The sequence below is a fragment of the Balaenoptera physalus genome, assembly GCF_965194825.1.
Source record: "Balaenoptera physalus genome assembly, chromosome: 8".
In the NCBI taxonomy this organism is placed as follows: Eukaryota; Metazoa; Chordata; class Mammalia; order Artiodactyla; family Balaenopteridae; genus Balaenoptera; species Balaenoptera physalus.
Window position 1 is genome coordinate 114,622,361 of NC_138887.1, and position 24,330 is coordinate 114,646,690.

The window sequence follows — 24,330 nt, forward strand, 5'->3', positions numbered from 1 at the left end:
TTATATTCTGCTAAACTTTTCATCTTTTATTTTGCTTTAATATCCCATTAGGTAATTATTTAATTGATTTTAAATACATATAGGTTATTTCTGTTTAATAGTGTTTTATATAAAATTTCCAAACTGGATTTTAACATCTGCACTTGACGAGAAATTACAATCATATACCACTAAAAGTGGTTGAATATTTTGGTTTATTTACACATTTTAAAATTATGTGTTTAATCCAAATGATATGTTGAACTCTTTTTAAAAATAAAAGTTTTAGCCGTTGTTATGTTTAAAGGATGAGTACATCATTAATGAACCCTTTATTAAAGCTTAAATGATAATAATAGTCAATCTTTCTTAGCAATTAGTAGTATTAATAATAAAATCTGATTCTTTTGGTCCAGTATCAGGATTTTTTAAAGAGAAGTTGTCCCTGACATAAAAATAAATGAAATCCTATAAAAATAGCCCTGGAGTACAGAACACTTTGAGATAAAGGAAGGGAAACAGTCCTTGTTTAGCCACGGCCACACTGATATGCTCAGTTTTCTGAGATAGATCGCACAATGCACCTTTTTAATTTGCACTTATTTTGCTTTTCTTTTTCTATTTGCTTAATGGGAAACCTGAGGTGATAGAATTAAGATCTTCCTCCTCTTCTAATATAGGGATTTAGTGGTACATTTTTGCCTAAATATTGCTTGTAGGGTATCAACACAAATTTTTATATGTAATTTTTAAATTTTCATTCAGTTTGAAATATATTCTAAGTTCACTTTTGATTTCCATTTTGACGTATGAGTTTTTTAGAAGTGTGTCATTCATTTTCTAAGCATGTGGGGATTGGCCAAAGAAGCTTCTGCTATTGATTTCTAATGTAAATCCATTAAGGTCAGAGCACATATTTCTTTAGTAATTTAGTGCTTTTAATTTATTGAGATTTATGTCCCAGAATATGTTCTATCAAGGTCAATGTTTTATGTGCACTTGAAAAAAAAGTATATTCTATTGTTGGATGGAATGTTTTATTAATATCACTTAGGTCAAGTTTATTCATAGTGTTGTTCAAATTTTTAACATCTTTATTCTGTACCTGTTCTATCAACTGTTGAGAAAGTATTGAATCTGAAATCAACAACTATAACTGTTGATTTGTCTAATTCTCCTTCTGGTTTTATAAGTTTTCCTTTCATGTTTTTGAAGTACTATTATTAAGTACATAAAGGTTAAGGACCTGTTATGCACTCTTGATTAAATTACCTCTTTAAAATTAGGGAATGACTATCTCCAGCTATATATTTTTTGCTCTGAAATACACTTGACCTGATTTTAGGAGATCTATTCCAGCTTTGGTGATTACTCTCAGAATGTTCCATTTTTTCATTCATGAAATGAAATTCTGTAGGCAGTTTATAGTTAGGTCTTGCTTTTTTATTCAACTATCTCTATTAGTTGGGCTCTTTAGATCATTTTACATTTTAAAATTTTGATATGGTTAAGATTAAATCTATCATCTTACTATTAATTTTCTATTTCTCCCACTTAGCCTTTGTTACTCTTTTCTGGTTTTTTTCCTGCCTTTTTAATTTCCTGTGTCTTTTTTTTTTTTTTTTTTAAACATCTTTATTGGGGTATAATTGCTTTACAATGGTGTGTTAGTTTCTGCTTTATAGCAAAGTGAATCAGCTATACATATATATATATATATCCCCATATCTTCTCCCTCTTGCGTCACCCTCCCACCCTCCCTATCCCACCCGTCTAGATGGTCACAAAGCACTGAGCTGATCTACCTGTGCCATGTGGCTGATTCCCACTAGCTATCTATTTTACATTTGGTAGTGTATATATGTCCATGCCATTCTCTCACTTTGTCCCAGCTTACCCGTCCCCCTCTCTGTGTCCTCAAGTCCTTTCTCTACGTCTGCATCGTTTTCTCTCTCCTGCCCCTAGGTTCTTCAGAACCATTTTATTTTATTTTTTTTTAGATTCCATATATATGTGTTAGCATACAGTATTTGTTTTAATCTTTCTGACTTACTTCACTCTGTATGACAGACTCTAGGTCCATCCACCTCACTAAAAATAACTCAATTTCATTTCTTTTTAAGGCTGAGTAATATTCCATTGTATATATGTGCCACATCTTCTTTATCCATTCATCTGTCGATGGACACTTAGGTTGCTTCCACGTCCTGGCTATTGTAAATAGAGCTTCAATGAACATTGTGGTACATGACTCTTTGTGAATTACGGATTTCTCAAGGTATATGCCCAGTGGTGGGATTGCTGGGTCGTATGGTAGTTCTATTTTTAGCTTTTTAAGGAACGTCCATACTGTTCTCCATAGTGGCTGTATCAATTTACATTCCCAGCAAGAGTGCAAGAGGGTTCCCTTTTCTCCATACCCTGTCCAGCATTTATTGTTTGAGGATTTTTTTATGATGGCCATTCTGACTGGTGTGTGGTTATCGATACCTCATTGTAGTTTTGATTTGCATTTCTCAAATGATTAGTGATGTTGAGCATCCTTTCATGTTTTTGTTGGCTATCTGTATATCTTCTTTGGAGAAATATCTATTTAGGTCTTCTGCCCATTTTAAGACAGGGTTGTTTGTTTTTTTGATATTTAACTGCATGAGCTACTTGTAAATTGTGGAGATTAATCCTTTCTCAGTTGCTTCATTTGCAAATATTTTCTCCCATTCTGAGGGTTGTCATTTTCTCTTACGTTTTCCTTTGCTGTGCAAAAGCTTTTAAGTTTCATTAGGTCCCATTTGTTTATTTTTGTTTTTATTTCCATTTCTCTAGGAGGTGGATCAAAAAAGATCTTGTTGTGATTAATGTCAAAGAGTGTTCTTCCTATGTTTTCCTCTAAGAGTTTTTTAGTGTCTGGTCTTACATTTAGGTCTCTAATCCATTTTGAGTTGAGTTTATTTTTGTGTATGGTGTTAGGGAGCATTCTAATTTCATTCTTTTACATGTAGCTGTCCATTTTTCCCAGCACCACTTATTGAAGAGGCTGTCATTTCTCCATTGTATATTCTTTCCTCCTTTATCAAAAATAAGGTGACCATATGTGCGTGGGTTTATCTCTGGGCTTACTATCCTGTTCCATTGAACTATACTTCTGTTTTTATGCCAGTACCATACAGTCTTGATGAATGTAGCTTTGTAGTATGGTCTGAAGTCAGGGAGCCTGATTCCTCCAGCTCCATTTTTCTTTCTCAGGATTGCTTTGTGTATTCGGAGTCTTTTGTGTTTCCACACAAATTGTGAAATTTTTTGTTCTAGTTCTGTGAAAAATGCCATTGGTAGTTTGATAGGGATTGCATTGAATGTGCAGATTGCTTTGGGTAGTAGAGTCATTTTCACAATGTTGATTCTTCCAATCCAAGAACATGGTCTATCTCACTATCTGTTTGTATCATCTTTAATTTCTTTCATCAGTGTCTTATAGTTTTCTGCATACAGGTCTTTTGTCTCCTTAGGTAGGTTTATTCCTGGGTATTTATTCTTTTTGTTGCAGTGGTAAATGGGAGTGTTTCCTTAATTTCTCTTTCAGATTTTTCATCATTAGTGTACAGGAATGCAAGAGATTTCTGTGCATTAATTTTTTGTATCCTGCTACTTTACCAAATTCATTGATTAGCTCTAGTAGTTTTCTGTTAGCATCTTTAGGATTCTCTATGTATAGTCTCATGTCATCTGCAAACAGTGACAGCTTTACTTCTTCTTTTCCAATTTGGATTCCTTTTATTTCTTTTTCTTCTCTGATTGTTGTGGCAAAAACTTCCAAAACTATGTTGAATAATAGTGGTGAGAGTGGACAATCTTGTCTTGTTCCTGATCTTAGAGGAAATGGTTTCAGTTTTTCACCACTGAGAATGATGTTGGCTGTGCGTCTGTCATATATGGCCTTTATTATGTTGAGGTAAGTTCCCTCTATGCCTACTTTCTGGAGGGTTTTTATCATAAATGGGTGTTGAATTTTGTTGAAAGCTTTTTCTGCATCTATTGAGATGATCATATGGTTTTTCTCCTTCAATTTGTTAATATGGTTTATCACATTGATTGACTTGCGTATATAGAAGAATCCTTGCATTCCTGGGATAACCCCCACTTGATCATGGTGTGTGATCCTCTTAACGTGCTGTTAGATTCTGTCTGCTAGTATTTTGCAGGGGATTTTTGCATCTATGTTCATCAGTGATATTGGCCTGTAGTTTTCTTTTTTGTGACATCTTTCTCTGGTTTTCGTCTCAGGGTAATGGTGGCCTTGTAGAATGAGTTTGGGAGTGTCCCTCCCTCTGTTATATTTTGGAAGAGTTTGAGAAGGATAGGTGTTAGCTCTTCTCTCCATGTTTGATAAAATTCACCTGTGAAGCCATCTGGTCATGGGCTTTTGTTTGTTGGAAGATTTTTAATTCCAGTCTCAATTTCAGTCCTTGTGATTGGCCTGTTTATATTTTCTATTTCTTCCTGGTTCAGTCTCGGAAGGTTGTGCTTTTCTAAGAATTTGTCCATTTCTTCCAGGTTGTCCATTTTATTGGCATAGAGTTGCTTGTAGTAATCTCTCATGATACTTTGTATTTCTGCAGTGTCAGTTGTTAACTTCTCCTTTTTTCATTTCTAATTCTATTGATTTGAGTCTTCTCCCTTTCTTTTCTTGATGAGTCTGGTCAATGGTTTATCAATTTTGTTTATCTTCTCAAAGAACCAGCTTTGCTCTTTGATCTTCGCTATTGTTTTCTTTGTTTTCATTCATTTATTTCTGATCTGATCTTTATGATTTTTTTCCTTCTGCTAACTCTGGGTTGTTTTTGTTCTTTCTCTAATTGTTTTAGGTGTAAGGTTGGGTTGTTTATTTGAGATGTTTCTTGTTTCTTGAGGTAGGATTTTATTGCTGTAAAGTTCCCTCTTAGAACTGCTTATGCTGCATCCCATAGGTTTTGGGTCATCGTGTTTTCATTGTCATTTGTTTCTAGGTATTTTTTGATTTCCTCTTTGATTTCTTCAGTGATCTCTTGGTTATTTAGTAGTGTATTATTTAGCCTCCATGTGTTTGTATTTTTTACAGATTTTTTTCCTGTAATTGATAGCTCGTCTCCTAGTGCTGTGGTCAGAAAAGATACTTGATACAATTTCAACTTTCTTAAATTTACCAAGGCTTGATTTGTGACCCAAGATATGATCTATCCTGGAGAATGTTCCATGAGCACTTGAGAAGAAAGTATATTCTTTTTAGGAATGTCCTGTTTTTGGATGGAATGTCCTGTAAACATCAATTAAGTCCATCTTGTTTAATGTATCATTTAAAGCTTGTGTTTCCTTATTTATTTTAATTTTGGATAATCTGTCCATTGGTGAAATGGGGATGATAAAGTCCCCTAGTATGATTGTGTTACTGTCAATTTCTCCTTTAATGGCTGTTAGTATTTGCCTTATGTATTGAGGTGCTCCTATGTTGGGTGCATAAATATTTACAATTGTTATATCTTCTTCTTGGATGGATCCTTTGATCATTATGTAGTGTCCTTCTTTGTCGCTTGTATTAGTCTTTATTTTAAAGCCTATTTTGTCTGATATGAGAATTGCTACTCCAGCTTTCTTTTGATTTCCATTTGCATGGAATATCTTTTTCCATCCCTCACTTTCAGTCTGTATGTGTCCCTAAGTCTGAAGTGGGTCTTTTGTAGACAGCACATATACGGGTTTTGTTTTTGTAGCCATTCAGCTAGTCTATGTCTTTTGGTTGGAGCATTTAATCCATTTACATTTAAGGTAATTATCGATATGTATGTATGTTCCTATTACCATTTTCTTAATTGTTTTGGGTTTGTTATTGTAGATCTTTTCCTTCTCTTGTGTTTCCTGCCTAGAGAAGTTCCTTTAGCATTTGTTGTAAAGCTGGTTTGGTGGTGCTGAATTCTCTTAACTTTTGCTTGTCTGTAAAGGTTTTAATTTCTCCATTGAATCTGAATGAGATCCTTGGTGGGTAGAGTAATCTTGGTTATAGGTTTTTCCCTTTCATCACTTTAAATATGTCCTGCCACTCCCTTCTGGCTTGCAGAGCTTCTGCTGAAAGATCAGCTGTTAACCTTATGGGGATTCCCTTGTATGTTATTTGTTGCTTTTCCCTTGCTGCTTTAAATATTTTTTCTTTCTATTTAATTTTTGATAGTTTGATTAATATGTGTCTTGGTGTGTTTCTCCTTGGATTTATCCTGTATGGGACTCTCTGTGCTTCTTGGACTTGATTGCCTACTTCCTTTCCCATATTAGGGACGTTTTCAACTATAATCTCTTCAAATATTTTCTCAGTCCCTTTCTTTTTCTCTTCTTCTTCTGGGACCCCTATAATTCACATGTTGGTGCATTTAATGTTGTCCCAGAGGTCTCTGAGACTGTCCTCAATTCTTTTCATTCTTTTTTCTTTATTCTGCTCTGCAGTAGTTATTTCCACTATTTTATCTTCCAGGTCACTTATCCGTTCTTCTGCCTCAGTTATTCTGCTACTGATTCCTTCTAGAGAAATTTTAGGTTCATTTGTTGTGTATTTCATCATTGTTTGTTTGCTCTTTAGTTCTTCTAGGTCCTTGTTAAACGTTTCTTGTATTTTCTCCATTCTATTTCCAAGATTTTGGATCATCTTTACTATCATTACTCTGAATTCTTTTTCAGGTAGTCTGCCTATTTCCTCTTCATTTGTTTGGTCTGGTGGGTTTTTACCTTGCTCCTTCCTCTTCTGTGTATTTCTCTGTTTTCTCATTTTGCTTAACTTACTGTGTTTGGGGGTCTCCTTTTCGCAGGCTGCAGGTTCGTAGTTCCCGTTGTTTTTGGTGTCTTCCCCCAGGGGGTAATGTTGGTTCAGTGTGTTGTGTAGGCTTCCTGGTGGAGGGGACTGGTGCCTGTGTTCTGGTGGATGAGGCTGGATCTTGTCTTTCTGGTAGGCAGGACCGCATCCGGTGGTGTGTTTTGGGGTGCCTGTGACCTTATTATGATTTTAGGCAGCCTCTCTGCTAATGGGTGCGGTTGTGTTCCTGTCTTGCTACTTGTTTGGCATAGGGTGTCCAGCACTGTAGCTTGTTGTTCATTGAGTGGAGGTGGGTCTTAGCGTTGAGGTTGAGATCTCTGGGAGACCTTTTTCTGTTTGTTATTATGTGGAGCTGGGAGGTCTCTGGTGGACCAATGTCCTGAACTCGGCTCTCCCACCTCACAGGTACAGGCCTGACTCCCAGCCAGAGCACCAATTCCCTGTCAGCCACACGGCTTTTATTTTTTCCTTTGTGCTTAGTTTTCTGTCACTTGCTCACAGGGCACTGCACACAGAGGCCTCATGCTAGGCCCTTCACCCGTGAGCTCCTCCTCGGAAGAGGCTAGGCCAGCACCTCAGCTCCGAACAGTGCACAGAGGCTCCCGACACTGCGATTCAAGATGGCCTGGCTCTCAGGACTTTGGATTCAGACTGGAAGCTATACCATTAGCTCTCTTGGGCCTCCAGCTTGCTCAGTGCAGATCTTGGGACTTCTCAGCGTCCAGCTTCCATAACCACATGAGCTAATTCCTACTGTGGATGGCACCCGCTGGTCATGCTGCGTATGCTGGGGGTGCCGGGAATCCCCATGCCTTCCACCCTCTCTGAGGTCTGGTGTGTGCTCGGCATGCACACTGAAAAGTAATCCTGACTCCTGCATCTTTTTAAAATGAATTTATTTTATCTACTTTAGTGACTTAACATCTATAACTCTCTGTTATTTTCGTGGAGGATTTTTGGTTCACGTTATACAGTCATCCCTCTGTATCCTCTTGAGAAACTGGTTCCAGGATTCCCATGGATACCAACGTCCATGGATGCTCAAGTGTCTTATATAAAATGGCACAGTACAGACAGTATTCTGTATCTGTGGGTTCCACATCCACAGATTCAACCAACTGCAGATTGAATTCTTAACTACCTTAGTCTACTTTCAAGTTGTGTTATGACATTTCCTATGTAGTATAAAACTGTTATAATTGTATGTTTCCATTTAGCTCCCTTGCTATGTACTATTATTATAATATACTTAATTTTTAAATATGTTTTTAACTCCATATACATTATTATATTTTACATTGCTGCTGTATTATTAGTCACATGTGATAAAACCCGTTTTACTTTTTAAGTCAATTATGTTAATAATATTTAAATTATAATAAAAACCATATGTATATACTCACGTAATAACCATTTGCTCTTAATTTGCTCTGATAGAGCCATCTTTCCATCTACTTTCATATTCCTTCTACTTGAAATTCTTTACATTTTTTTTAGTGTGGGTCTCATGGTGATGAATTCTTTCAACTTGTATATGTACAAAATAGTCTTTAACATTCATTTTCAAACGATATTTTTTCTGGGTATAGCATTCTACATTTACAGTTTTGTTTTGTTTTTTTTCAGTGCTATAAAGATGTTGTTATACTCTCTCCTCACTTATATTGCTTCCAACAAGAAATTTGCTGATATCCTTATATTTACACCTCTATATCTAAATTTCTCTGGCTGATTTTAAGATTTTTCTCTTTATCTCTGATTCTGAGAAATTTGATTTTCATGCACCATGATGCAGGTTTTTCAGATTTCTTTTCCTTGTGTCTTGTTGAGGATCTTGGATCTGTGAGTTATGCATTTCATCAAATTTAGAAAATGTTTGGCCATTATTTCTTCATATTTCATTTCTATGTTCTGTTTTCTTCTGTGTGGACTCCACTTACACATATTAGGTTATAGGAATTTGTCGTAAAACTCACTTTTTAAAAAATTCCCTTTCATTTGTTTAATTTTAGACACTTTCTGTTTCTATGTCTTCAGTTTCACTAATGCTTTCTTCGTAAATGGCTCATGTGCCATTAATATACCATTCAGTAAATTTTTCATCTCATACATTGTAGGTCTTATTTGGGTCATTGTTTGCACCTTCCATTTGTCTCCACTTAATTTTTTAGTATATTGAATGCAGTCATAATAATCCTTTTAATGTTCTTATCTGTTAACACTGAAATATATTTCAGTTCTCTGTTTCTGTGATTTATCTTTTCATTATATGTATTTTCTTCTTGCATTCTTAGTAATTTTTATGTTTTAGCAATCACTAATTTCATTTTCTTTGGTGCTGGATATTTCTGGACTCCTATAAATGTTCTTGATCTTTGTCTGGGATTCAGTTAAATTAATTGGAATCAGTTCATTCCTTGGGATTTGGTTTTGAAGGTTTATTAGGCAATATCAGAGCAGTGCTCAGCTTAAGGTTAGTTATTCCACATTTATCAGCCAGGGCCCTTTGCCCCACCCCACCCTATGAATTTCAGGCACTCTATCTCTAAGAACTTCTGATATCTTTAATATCTCTAGCCTCAAGTAGTTTCTTTATATTCATGTATTAATCTGTACTCTGGATACCTTCAGAGTGCTGGTCTGTGTAATTCTGTCCATTCCAGCAGCATGTCCTGTGAGTTCTAGCCACTTTGGTCTCAGCTTCATTTCTTCAACTTAAGGACAAAACTGGGCTTTGCCTGGATTCTTTCTCTCTGTTTTTCAGAATCTGAAAATTCATTCAAGGTAGTACATTTGGGTAAGCTTAGGATTCACCTCATTTAGTTACTTAATCTCATGGATTGTTGTCCTTTATTGCCTGATATCTAGTGTCTTTAGAACCATTGTTCTATTGATTTGGTTAATCTTTTGGTTGTTTCAGGCAGTAGGGTAAATCTAGTCCCCTTTATTTGGTATCCTTACTGGAACCATTCTTATAGGTTTCTTATTTTTTTTAACTATTTTGCTTTAAAATATATTGGTTTCTACAAAGAATCAGAATTTGAATACCATTAACAAGAGCATACTGTCTCAAAATATACTTTAATCAACAGAATGTGACGCTCTTCAAAGTAATGACTTTGAGAAAAGAAAGTATTTCTCACTCTTGAATTTATTTTTTAATATACTTTAAATACTGTAGTCCAACCATGACAAAATATAAGATAGCTGAGTAAATTCAACTTATACCTGAAAAAATATCCTAGGGTTATCATGGATTTTATTTCCTTTTATTGACTAGGCTAAAAATAGATAAGGGAATATTGTCCCTTTGTGAAACTAAAGTTATTACAAAAAGGAAGTGCCATTAATAATATATGACTACATTTATCTATTTTTGTTATCTTACTTTATGAACAACCTTTAAAATTTAACTTGTTTCTTTTTAATGTTGTTTCAAAGTAAATAGGTTATATACAACTGACAGGAAGCTAAAATATTTTTAAACCTGAAACTGATAATCTATTCCAGGAATTTTAAAGACATAGCATTTTTGTAATATCTATAATTTTTAGTTTGATATTTATTTGGCTTTTCAAAATGAGAATAAAGAAATAATTGGAAAGTACTTGTCCCCTGCTGATATGAAGAAGTTATCTCCACTTATAATATAGGAACAGGGAAACTAGTATCTTTTGAGTAGTGACAGCATTAAGAAAGCTTGTGAAGCAGATAACATTAGGCTTCGATCCCCTTTCATCACTTCTTGTCACTAATACTTCTCACCACCTGCTATTTTTGCTCTTTCCTCTTTAAGTATCATGTGCTGTAATTATAATCAGATTTTCCTTCACTTATACAGCAGAGCCAAAGTGTGGTCACCAAATAACCACTTAAAATTTCATTGACAATTATGTTTTGCAGAAAGGAAACTTATAGGCCAAAATAATAATGTTGAAACATTAAAATTAGAGAAAAACTGACCAAAGATGGAAGGGATTATTTTTAGTTGCATGTTTTCTTGTTTATATTCAAATGAACTGTTGTATGGGGTTCAATATTACATCACATGCAATGGAATACAAATATGAGTCATATGATTACCTGTTACATCTTAAGGTTTGTCACATTATTTACAACAATTACAAGAGAATATTTTATATTCTTATTCAATATAAATACAAGCCTATAAAATAATTTTCATTGAATCATTTTATAAAGAAAAAAATCATAGGATAAAAGGTTAAATCCTATTTTGTGTCCTGAGACTGTAAACCCCTGCATACCTAGGAATTATCTGGGGGACAAAATTCCTTTTCCAGAGCTAACCACATATATACTTCTTTGTCTTGGAATCACTGAATTCTACCTGCCTCTTGTAAAATATTCTATTAGCAAATCAAAAGCTAAATAAGAAATTTGAAGCTATCCTAAAGCAGGGATCTCCTTTGAATATTAATATACTAAATGTGTAATTCAAGCTCTGTCTCACTCAGAATTTTCCCTGTGGATGTTTTATTTGTAAAATCTATATTAATAATATATAGATAAAATAAATGAGATACTTTATGTATTTAGTCAAGGCTTCCCCATCACCTCTCATGAAAACCCAACTAAAATTTTATTAAAAAGGATACAGAGATTATTAAATATCCCTTAGGCATCCATGAACATGTGTTTTCATAGTTGCATTAACTGTCTCTGATACAGACCTCCAGCATCTCTTTGCTTTTTTTTTTAATATGCAGATGAGAAATTTTGAATAGCCAATTAATCTCAAAAGATATATAGTGGTTTTTAAGAATTGATGTTGATATGAAAAATTATTTTCCCAACAGCTGTTTAAAAAAGACATATACCTTTAGGAACAATAGTACAGTCTAATCTCATTTAAGATAAATTTCAGGTTCTAGTATTTCAAACATTATAGTCATCACATTTTTTTATATGTAAATGATAAAATATGCCCTGGAGGGAAACAAAGTTTTCCAGTTTAACACAGACCAGGCTTCCAAAACATAGTTATGTTAATATTTTCCACATAAATTTATCATGAATAATGATTTATTTTCTTTGGAATTAAGGAGCTATAATGCAGTTCCATTTGTCTTCCTGGATAACATTCTCTTCCTTTTTCTTTGCAGCCTCAGTCCCCAGGTTATAAAGAGACACTACCTAATACATTTTTATTTGTTAACTCTAAAATCATTTAAACTGGTGCAAACTGAATTCATGTTACCAGTGAAAGTTCAGGATACACGTGGTTCTATTTTTTTCTATACTACAGATAACTAATATTTCCTTTACCTTCTAAATCAAAAGTAGTAAACATCAGCCAGATGGCTTGATTTAATAAAATCTGGGTCTCTTGGAGACGGCTAAAATAAAGTTTCATTACATTTTACCTACTCCCCCAAGTTAAGATAGAAATACATAATCAGCTCATATTAGAACATATAATCCTGACATAAGCTTCTCATTCTGTGATATTACTTTCATAGCTGAGTATGGTTAATGTAGTGTTTATGAAGAAACTTGATGACCAGATCCTTTTATAGGGATTGTTGAGTTGAGGAATAGTAACCTGGACAGTAAAAGCAAGGGCTCAGTGGTAGACAATATTTTAGCTATGACTTACAACCTAAAATCACCATCTTTATATTTCAATGATGCCAACAGTGAGGACAAAAAAACAAATTGTATGATCCTCTCTAGAATCGACCCAAATTCATAGACTTCTTTATGTTGAGAAATATGATCTTACACCAAAATATAATTTTCATAAACATTTCTTTCTCCAGAAGCAATTACATCTCTATGTGTTATTTCCATCTCTATGGCCATTTCCAGTTAAATGTTGTATCCATCCTGCAAACCATATTCATCCTACAATTAAGTTAATTATGAGTCTTCCATTCAACCCCATCACCTCTTGTCCCAAACTGATTTCTGCATTTTCCTTAGTGGTATCATTCTCCTAATGCCTAAGGCAAAAATCACAAATAAATTTATACTTCCTCCATCCCCTTTCCTGTGTAATATTAAACTGACCAATCTGTTGCAAAATTCTCTAGAAATCAGCAACCAAAAAACAATGGGAAAACTCACAAAAACATGGAAATTAAACAACACACAACTGAACAGCCATTGGGTCAAAGAGAAAATCAAAAGAGAAATTAGAAAATATTTCAATACAAATAAAATAAATCTACAACATACTAAAATTTATGGGATACATTAAAGGCAGTACTAAGCAGAAAATTTATGGTGACAAACACCTACATTAAAAAAAAAAGAGGGGCTTCCCTGGTGGTGCAGTCGTTGGGAATCTGCCTGCCAATGCAGAGGACACGGGTTCGAGCCCTGGTCTGGGAAGGTCCCACATGCCGTGGAGTGGCTAGGCCTGTGAGCCACAATTACTGAGCCTGCACGTCTGGAGCCTGTGCTCCGCAACAGGAGAGGCCGCGATGGTGAGAGGCCCGTGCACCGCGATGAAGAGTGGCCCCCACTTGCAGCAACTAGAGAAAGCCCTTGCACGGAAACGAAGACCCAACGCAGCCAAAAATAAATAAATAAATAAATAAAATTAAAAAAAAAAAAAAAGACTATAAGGGACTATTACAAGCAATTATACACCAACAAATTGGACAACCTAGAAAAATGGATAAATTTCTAAAACATACAACCCACCAAGACAATGAAAAAGAAACAGAAAACAGACCAATAACAAATGAGAAGACTGAATCAGTAATCAAAACACTCCACAACTGAAAGCCTAAGACCAGATGACTTCACAGGTGAATTTTACCAAACATTTAGATAATTAATATCAATCCTCTTTAAACTACTCAAAAGTAGAAGAGAAGGAAGCACTTCCAAACTCATTTTATGAAGCCAGCATCACTGTGACAAAGACACTGCAAGGAAAGAAAACTACCAATATCTTAATAAACATGGATGTAAAATTCCTCAACCAAACATTAGCAAATCAAATTCAGCACCATATTTAAAAGATCATGCACCATAGCAAAGAGGGATTAATTCCTGGTATGCAAGGATGGCTCAACATATGCAAATCAATAAATGCGATACACTACATAACAGAATAAAAGATAAATATCACATGGTCATCTTAATAGACACAAAAATCATCTGATAAAATTCAAAACCCATTCATGACAAAAACTCTCAGTAAACTAGGTATAGAAAGGACTTACCTCAAAGCAATGAAGGCCATATGTGAAAATCTGGTAACTAATGTCATACTCAATGGTGAAAAACTGAAATCATTTTCCTCTAAGATCTGGAACAGGGCAAGGGTGCCCATTCTTGCCACTTCTATTCAACATAGTACTGGAAGTCCTAGACAGAGCTGTTAGACAAGAAAAATAAGTTAAAAACATCATTTTTTTCCCCTCAAAATTTCTTAAGTTTATCCCTCTCTTTGTATCAGACTGCCACTGGCACAGTTCAGGATCTTAGTCCTTTATACCCAGAATACTACAATGTCTTTACACTGGTCCTCCCCCCCTTCCCCATTCCCCAACTCTTTGGGTCTCTTCATTCTTCAGGATTAGACTTCTAAAATGCTAATGATATTCACCCTCTGATTAAAAAACTGTCATAGCACCCACTGTTTTCCAGAATAAAGGCCATAAGATTATACATTGTGTTAATGACATGGTATGCAATAATCTGTACTTAACATCCATTTATCTGGCAATTTGTAACATGAGCCTTGCGATATGAGCAGCCAAAGCCAACCAAACCAAATCAAATTCTTCACCGTTCACTGAACAGATTTGGTACATATCTTCTTCTGCCCAACACCAGACACAATGTAAATATGCAATGTTTATAGATGTAACAATGTAGCATTATTATGAAAACAAAAGTTCAAAGATAAAAATTCAGGGTTTATTATCTTCTATTATTCTAGCTCATCTTGTGCTATAAGTATATTTTCTGAAGACTCTGAACTTAACGTGTTGGCTGTCAGCTTCTAAAAATCTAAATGAGAAATTGTGACAAATACTGTGTATGTTGTATTCAGATTTTAAAACTGAATTGCAAATGGGATAATCATGTTCCTTTGAACATCTTTGAAATGCACATATACCAGGCAATTTATATTTCTTTCATAAATTCTGTAATTCAACTTGCTCTAATTTCTTCATGCTAAAAGATTCTTTTAAGATAAAAATAGACATCTGAAGACTGAAGTAGAAGGCATATCTTGCAACAAATTTCAGAATCTCTAAATTTCTGAATATATTTTCATATTAATGCTGTTGTTGAATATAAGTATTCATTTCATATTCATAAATTCCATAATTTTGCTAGTGAAATATTATTTAAATTATAAACATTATCTGTGTCAATGAAAGTATCTTTTAGAATCCATATTTTTGATGTTTTAAATATAAATTATATTAGTAAATATGTATTCTAATTTAAATAATATTTCACTCATCTGATCACTGTAAAGTTTCTTTCAGGTAAAGAAAAATTGTTACAAACAAAATTGATTATTTATATTTAAAACATGGTAAAGCACTTGTATATTAACAAATTTATAAAATGTTCTTTCTTATACTCCCTTTTTATTTTGTATTTTATTTGTGGTATTTTAATATGAAATGCTGGAATTTACATACATTGTAGCAAGTGGGCCATTCCCTTAAATTGAGGATTTAAAACATGAAATACATCTCTTTAAATTAATATTTTTTTATCTCCCTAGCTCCATTAACACATTTGTTAACTGTAATATTTGAACAATGTATTAATAACATTCCGTGAGATGAATGGATCATAAGACTTTATCAACATTGCAACAATCTTCACAGCTAGAGGAGGACAAAAGGAATTAGTGATGACAAATAAGGAAAAAAAATTCTACCACATGGCCCATGTTTACTAGTTTGAAAGCATAAATTCATATTCTATATTAAATACAAGTAATAAACCACAGACACATGAACACACAATTACACATTTATGTATTGTATTAAATCAGATACAGGCCAGGTATATGGGCTTACACATGTACTCTGTCTACAATGTGAAATTGGGTTCCTTAACATAATTGACAGGGAGCGGAAATCCTCTATTACATTCGGGGTGTAAACTTTGTTCCATACTCTCTGCTCAATTACAGCTACTTTTGGTCTTTATGAATTTGATTACTCTAAGTACCTTATATAAGTGAAATCATACAGTTTTTTCCTTTTTGTGACTGTTTTAACTTCACTCAGCATAATGGCCTCAAGGTTGATCCATATGTAGCACAGGTCAGAATTTTCTTTCTTTTTAAAGCTGAATAACATTCCATTGTATAATAAACATCTACCACATTTTGTTTATACATTTATCTGTCAATGCACCCTTGGCCTGTTTCCACTTTTGGCTACTGTGAATAATGCTGCTATGATCGTCGGTGTACTTTCCTTAGTTAAGTATCTTTTGTGTTTATTCTACACATGTACACACCCTTGCTGCACAGATTAATAAGAGTTGTAGTAGGAGATGTATAAGATATATATATTATACAAATTTGCCTGAATCCCTATTGATCTTATGAAAAAACTGATCAATTGTGAGTTTATTATTATATATAACTTATGGAATTTGTTCTCTGTTTGAAATTTGAAAAGTGTCAAATATTATATTGACTCCTAATATTAGGGTAAAGTAGAAGCACACACAAAACGATGTATGTGCAATTGACCACAATAAACGGAATTTTACATATAAATCCCCCACTTTTTCACTTTTAAAATACTCCTTTGTATTTGATTCTGGTTTGTATATATGCTACATATGATATTCCCCCAGTAGTATAGCAAGATAAAACTTGACATAGTGCAAAAAATCAGTACTAAGTGGACACTATTCTTGAAGTGAAAGGCAGTGTTATCTTTTAAAATACATTAATTTTTAATGTATAAAATTGGTTTCAGATAGAGAGGGGCTTCAATATGGTGGAAAAGTAAGATGCAGAGATCACCTTCCTCCCCACAAATACATCAGAAATACATCTACACGTGGAACAACTTCTACAGAACACCTACTGAATGCTGGCGGAAGAGCTCAGACCTCCCAAAAGACAAGAAACTCCCCACGTACCTGGGTGGGGCAAAAGAAAAAAGAAAAAACAGAGACAAAAGAATAGGGATGGGACCTGCACCTCGGGGAGGGAGCTGTGAAGGAGGAAAGGTTTCCACACACTAGGAAGCCCCTTCATGGGCGGAAACTGCAGGTGGCAGAGGGGGGAGCTTTGGAGCCACGGAGGAGAGCGCAGCAACGGGGGTGCAGAGGGCAAAGTGGAGAGATTCCCGCACGGAGGATTGGTGCCGAGCAGCACTCACCAGCCCAAGAGGCTTGTCTGCTCACCCGCCAGGGCGGGCGGGGCTGGGAGCTGAGGCTCGGGCTTTGGTCGGATCGCAGGGAGGGGACTGGGGTTGGCGGGCGTGCACACAGCCTGAAGGGGGCTAGTGCGCCACAGCCAGCCAGGAGGGAGTCCAGGAAAAGGTCTGGACCTGCCGAAGAGGCAAGAGACTTTTTCTTGCCCCTTTGTTTCCTGGTGCGCGAGGAGAGGGGATTCAGAGCGCCGCCTAAACGAGCTCCAGAGACGGGCGCAAGCCGCGGCTATCAGCGCGGACCCCAGAGACGGGCAGGAGACGCTAAGGCTGCTGCTGCCGTCACCAAGAAGCCTGTGTGCGAGCACAGGTCACTCTCCACACCTCCCCTCCCGGGAGCCTGTGCAGCCCGCCACTGCCAGGGTCCCGTGATCCAGGGACAACTTCCCCGGGAGAACGCACTGCGCGCCTCAGGCTGCTGCAACGTCACGCCGGCCTCTGCCGCCGCAGGCTCGCCCCGCATCCGTACCCCTCCCTCTCCCCGGCCTGAGTGAGCCAGAGCCCCCGAAACAGCTGCTCCTTTAACCCTGTCCTGTCTGAGCGAAGAACAGATGCCCTCAGGCAACCTACACGCAGAGGCGGGGCCAAATCCAAAGCTGAACCCCGGGAGCTGTGTGAACAGAGAAGAGAAAGGGAAATCTCTCCCAGCAGCCTCAGGAGCAGTGGATTAAATCTCCACAATCAACTTGATGTGCCTGCATCTGTGGAATACCTGAAGAGGCAACAAATCATCCCAAATTGAGGAGATGGACTTTGGGATCAACGATATATATATTTTTTCCCTTTTTCTCTTTTTGTGAGTGTGTATGTGTATGCTTCTGTGTGTGATTTTGTCTGTATAGCTTTGCTTTTACCATTTGTCCTAGGGTTCTGTCTGTCTATTTTTGTTTTTTTTTTTTAATTACTTAAAATTGTTTTTTTCTTAATAATTATTTTTTATTTTAATTATTTTATATTATTTTATTTTATTTTATCTTCTTCTTTCTTTCTTTCTTTTTCTCCTCCCTTTTATTCTGAGCTGTGTGGATGAAAGGCTCTTGGTGCTCCAGCCAGGTGTCAGGGCTGTGCCTCTGAGGTGGGGGAGCCAAGTTCAGGACACTGGTCCACAAGAGACCTCCCAGCTCCATGTAATATCAAACAGCAAAAATCTCCCAGAGATCTCCATTTCAACGCCAAGACCCAGCTACACTCAACGACCAGCAAGCTCCAGTGCTGGACACACTAGGCCAAACAACTAGCAAGACAGGAACACAACACCATCCATTAGCACAGAGGCTGCCTAAAATCATAATAAGGCCACAGACACTCCAAAACACACCACCGGATGCGGTCCTGCCTACCAGAAAGATAAGATCCAGCCTCATCCACCAGAACACAGGCACCAGTCCCCTCCACCAGGAAGCCTACACAACACACTGAACCAACCTTAGCCACTGGGGACAGACACCAAAATCAATGGGAACTACGAAACTGCAGCCTGTGAAAAGGAGACCCCCAACACAGTAAGTTAAGCAAAATGACAAGACAGAGAAACACACAGCACATGAAGGAGCAAGGCAAAAACCCACCAGACCTAACAAATGAAGAGGAAACAGGCAGTCTACCTGAAAAAGAATTCAGGATAATGATAGTAAAGATGATCCAAAATCTTGGAAATAGAATGGAGAAAATACAAGAAAGGTTTAACAAGGAACTAGAAGAACTAAAGAGCAAACAAACAGTGATGAACAACACAATAAATGAAATTAAAAATTCTCTAGAAGGGATCAACAGCAGAATAACTGAGGCAGAAGAATGGATAAGTGACCTGGAAGATAAAATAGTGGAAATAACTACTGCAGAGCAGAATAAAGAAAAAAGAATGAAAAGAATTGAGGACAGTCTCAGAGACATCTGGGACAACATTAAATGCACCAACATTCGAATTATAGGGGTCCCAGAAGAAGAAGAGAAAAAGAAAGAGACTGAGAAAATATTTGCAGAGATTAGAGTTGAAAACGTCCCTAATATGGGAAAGGAAATAGTCAATCAAGTCCAGGAAATGCAGAGAGTCCCATACAGGATAAATCCAAGGAGAAACACACCAAGACACATATTAATCAAACTATCAAAAATTAAATAGAAAGAAAAAATATTTAAAGCAGCAAGGGAAAAGCAACAAATAACATACAAGGGAATCCCCATAAGGTTAACAGCTGATCTTTCAGCAGAAGCTCTGCAAGCCAGAAGGGAGTGGCAGGACATATTTAAAGTGATGAAAGGGAAAAACCTATAACCAAGATTACTCTACCCACCAAGGATCTCATTCAGATTCAATGGAGAAATTAAAACCTTTACAGACAAGCAAAAGTTAAGAGAATTCAGCACCACCAAACCAGCTTTACAACAAATGCTAAAGGAACTTCTCTAGGCAGGAAACACAAGAGAAGGAAAAGATCTACAATAACAAACCCAAAACAATTAAGAAAATGGTAATAGGAACATACATATCGATAATTACCTTAAATGTAAATGGATTAAATGCTCCAACCAAAAGACATAGATTGGCTGAATGGATACAAAAACAAGACCCATAAATATCCTGTCTACAAGAGACCCACTTCAGACCTAGGGACACATACAGACTGAAAGTGAGGGGATGGAAAAAGATTCTATGCAAATGGAAATCAAAAGAAAGCTGGAGTAGCAATTCTCATATCAGACAAAATAGACTTTAAAACAAAGACTACTGCAAGAGACAAAGAAGGACACTACATAATCATCAAGGGATCAATCCAAGAAGAAGATATAACAATGTAAATATTGATGCACCCAACATAGGAGCACCTCAATATATAAGGCAAATACTAACAGCCATAAAAGGGTAAATCGACAGTAACACAATCATAGTAGGGGACTTTAACACCCCACTTTCACTAATGGACAGATCATCCAAAATGAAAATAAATAAGGAAACACATGCTGTAAATGATACATTAAACAAGATAGACTTGATTGATATTTATAGGACATTCCATCCAAAAACAGCAGAATACACTTTCTTCTCAAGTGCTCATGAAACATTCTCCAGGATAGATCATATCTTGGGTCACAAATCAAGCCTTGGTAAATTTAAGAAAGTTGAAATCATATCAAGTATATTTTCTGACCACAACGCTATGAGACTAGATATCAATTACAGGAAAAATCTGTAAGAAACACAAACACATGGAGGCTAAAGAACACACTCCTTAATAACCAAGAGATCACTGAAGAAATCAAAGAGGAAATCAAAAAATACCTAGAAACAAATGACAATGAAAACACGATGACCCAAAACCTGTGGGCTGCTGCAAAAGCAGTTCTAAGAGGGAAGCATATAGCAATACAATCCTACCTTAAGAAACAAGAAACATCTCAAATAAACAACTTAACCTTACACCTAAAGCAATTAGAGAAAGAAGAACAAAAAAACCCCCCAAAGTTAGCAGAAGGAGAGAAATCATAAAGATCAAATCAGAAATAAAAGAAAAAGAAATGAAGGAAACGATAGCAAAGATCACTAAAACTAAAAGCTGGTTCTTTGAGAAGATAAACAAAATTGATAAACCATTAGCCAGACTTATGGAAAAAAAAAAGGGAGAACACTCAAACCAATAGAATTAGAAATGAAAAAGGAGAAGTAACAACTGACACTGCAGAAATACAAAGGATCATGAGAGATAACTACAAGCAACTATATGGCAATAAAATGGACAACCTGGAAGAAATGGACAAATTCTTAGAAATGCACAGCCTTCCGAGACTGAACCAGGAAGAAAAAGAAAATATGAACAGACCAATCACAAACACTGAAATTGAAAATATGATTATAAATCCTGCAACAAACAAAAGCCCAGGACCAGATGGCTTCACAGGCGAATTCTATCAAACATTTAGAGAAGAGCGAACGCTTATCCTTCTCAAACTCTTCCAAAACATAGCAGAGGGAGGAACACTCCCAAACTCATTCTACGAGACCACCATCACCCTGATACCAAAACCAGACAAAGATGTCACAAAGAAAGAAAACTACAGGCTCATACCACTGATGAACATAGATGCAAAAATCCTCAACAAAATACTAGCAAACAGAATCCAACAGCACATTAAAAGGATCATACACCATGATCAAGTGGGGTTTATTCCAGGGATGCAAGGATTCTTCAATATACACAAATCAATCAACGTGATACACCATATTAACAAATTCAAGGAGAAAAACCATATGATCATCTCAATAGATGCAGAGAAAGCTTTTGACGAAATTCAACACCCATTTATGATAAAAGCCCTGCAGAAAGTAGGCATAGAGGGAACTTTCCTCAACATAATAAAGGCTGTATATGACAAACCCACAGCCAACATCATCCTCAATGGTGAAAAACTGAAACCATTTCCACTAAGATCAGGATCAAGACAAGGTTGCCCACTCTCACCACTATTATTCAACAAAGTTTTGGAGGTTTTAGCCACAGCAATCAGAGAAGAAAAAGAAAGAAAAGGAATCCAGATCGGAAAAGAAGAAGTAAAGTTGTCACTGTTTGCAGATGACATGATACTATACATAGAGAATCCTAAAGATGCCACCAGAAAACTACTAGAGCTAGTCAATGAATTTGCTAAAGTAGCAGGATACAAAATTAATGCACAGAAATCTCTTGCATTCCTATACACTAATGATGAAAAATCTGAAAGTGAAATTAAGAAAACACTCCTATTTACCATTGCAACAAAAAGAATAAAATATCTAGGAATAAACCTACCTAAGGAGACAAAAGACCTGTATGCGGAAAATTATAAGACACTGATGAAAGAAATTAAAGATGATACAAACAGATGGAGAGATACACCATGTTCTCGGATTGGAAGAATCAACATTGTGAAAATGACTATACTACCCAAAGCAATCTACAGATTCAATGCAATCCCTATCAAACTACCAATGGCATTTTTCACAGAACTAGAACAAAAATTTTCACAATCTGTATGGAAACACAAAAGACCCCGAATAGCCAAAGCAATCTTGAGAAAGAAAAACGGAGCTGCAGGAATCAGGCTCCCAGATTTCATACTATACTACAAAGCTACAGTAATCAAGACAGTATGGTACTAGCACAGAAACAGAAATATAGATCAATGGAACAGGATAGAAAGCCCAGAGATAAACCCACGCACATATGGTCACCTTATCTTTGATAAAGGAGGCAAGCATATACAGTGGAGAAAAGACAGACTCTTCAATAAGTGGTGCTGGGAAAACTGGACAGCTACATGTAAAAGAATGAAATTAGAACACTCCCTAACACCACACACAAAAATAAACTCAAAATGGATTAAAGACCTAAATGTAAGGCCAGACACCATCAAACTCTTAGAGGAAAACATAGGCAGAACACTCTACGACATAAATCACAGCAAGATCCTTTTTGACCCACCTCCTAGAGAAATGGAAATAAAAACACAAATAAACAAATGGGACCTAATGAAACTTAAAAGTTTTGCACAGCAAAGGAAACCATAAACAAGATGAAAAGACAACCCTCAGAATGGGAGAAAATATTTGCAAATGAAGCAACTGACAAAGGATTAATCTCCAAAATTTACAAGCAGCTCATGCAGCTCAATATTAAAAAAACAAACAACCCTATCCAAAAATGGGCAGAAGACCTAAATTGACATTTCTCCAAATAAGATATACAGATTGCCAACAGACACTTGAAAGAATGCTCAACATCATTAATCATTAGAGAAATGCAAATCAAAACTACAATGAGATATCATCTCACACCTGTCAGAATGGCCATCATCAAAAAGTCTAGAAACAATGAATGCTGGAGAGGGTGTGGAGAAAAGGGAACCCTCTTGCACTGTTGGTGGGAATGTAAATTGATACAGCCACTATGGAGAACAGTATGGAGATTCCTCAAAAAACTAAAAATAGAACTACCATACGACACAGGAATCCCACTACTGGGCATATACCCTGAGAAAACCATAATTCACAAAGAGTCATGTATGACAATGTTCATTGCAGCTCTACTTACAAAGCCAGTACACGGAAGCAACCTAAGTGTCCATCATCAGATGAATGGATAAAGAAGATGTGGCACATATATACAATGGAATATTACTCAGCCTTAAAAAGAAATGAAACTGAGTTATTTTTAGTGAGGTGGATGGACATAGAGTCTGTCATACAGAGTGAAGTAAGTCAGAAAGAGAAAAACAAATACCATATGCTAACACATATATATGGAATCTAAAGAAAAAATAATGGTTTTGAAGAACCTAAGGGCAGGATAGGAATAAAGATGCAGACGTAGAGAATGGACTTGAGGACATGGGGAGGGAGAAGGGTAAGCTGGGACGAAGTGAGAGAGTGGCATGGACATATATACACTACCAAATGTAAAACAGATAGCTATTGGGAAGCAGCCGCATAGCACAGGGAGATTAGTTCAGTGCTTTGTGACCACCTAGAGGGGTGGCATATGGAGAGTGGGAGGGAGATGCAAGAGGGAGGAGATAATGGGATATATGTATATGTATAGCTGATTCACTTTTTTATAAAGCAGAAACTAACACACCATTGTAAAACAATTATACTCTAATAAAGTGTTAAAAAAAATGTTCTCATACAAGAAAAAAATGTGATTATGCGAGGTGATGAAGATTAACTAAACTAATTGTGGTAATCATTTCTCAATATACACAAATATCAATTCATTATGGTGTACACCTCTAACTAATAAAAAGTCATATATCAACTGCATCTCAAGAAATGAGAAAAACACAAAATACGTACAAAAACCTTTCATATAAATCTAACAAAATATGTTTGCTGCTAATAAGATTTATTTGTTAAAAACAATAAAATACTGATGACAGAAATCAAAGTAAACCGAAAATATTGGGAATATATCCTAGTTTCATGAATGAAACGTTTGTAGGATGTCAATTTTCCTCAAACTAATCTATAGATTCAACATAATCCCAATCAAAGTCCCAACATGCATTTTTTATTTGTGTGTTTCAGGGTGTTTTTTTGTACAAATCAACAAATAGAGTATAAAATTTCTATGGAAAGTAATGGAACTACAA

The 24,330-nt window shown here is 35.9% G+C and overlaps 1 protein-coding gene and 1 long non-coding RNA gene across 15 annotated transcripts in view; both read right to left on the reverse strand.

The window, feature by feature from the left end:
* Window positions 1-24,330, reverse strand: part of LOC309666443 — a 367,092-nt gene that overhangs the window by 269,149 nt on the left and 73,613 nt on the right. The window lies entirely within an intron of this gene.
* Window positions 1-24,330, reverse strand: part of LOC309666438 (uncharacterized protein) — a 312,121-nt gene that overhangs the window by 107,911 nt on the left and 179,880 nt on the right. For 12 of the 14 annotated variants that reach the window (XR_014267102.1, XR_014267103.1, XR_014267104.1 and 9 more), the window contains exon 2: window positions 14,005-14,159. Coding sequence is in view for 8 of the 14 variants with exons in the window: in XM_082473897.1 (XP_082330023.1) it covers window positions 14,005-14,114 (110 nt within the window). In the remaining 6 variants the exon portion in view is untranslated. Of the gene's footprint in view, window positions 1-9,433; window positions 14,160-24,330 lie in introns of all 14 variants that reach the window. The other 2 variants (XR_014267106.1, XR_014267107.1) reach the window with 2 other exon arrangements.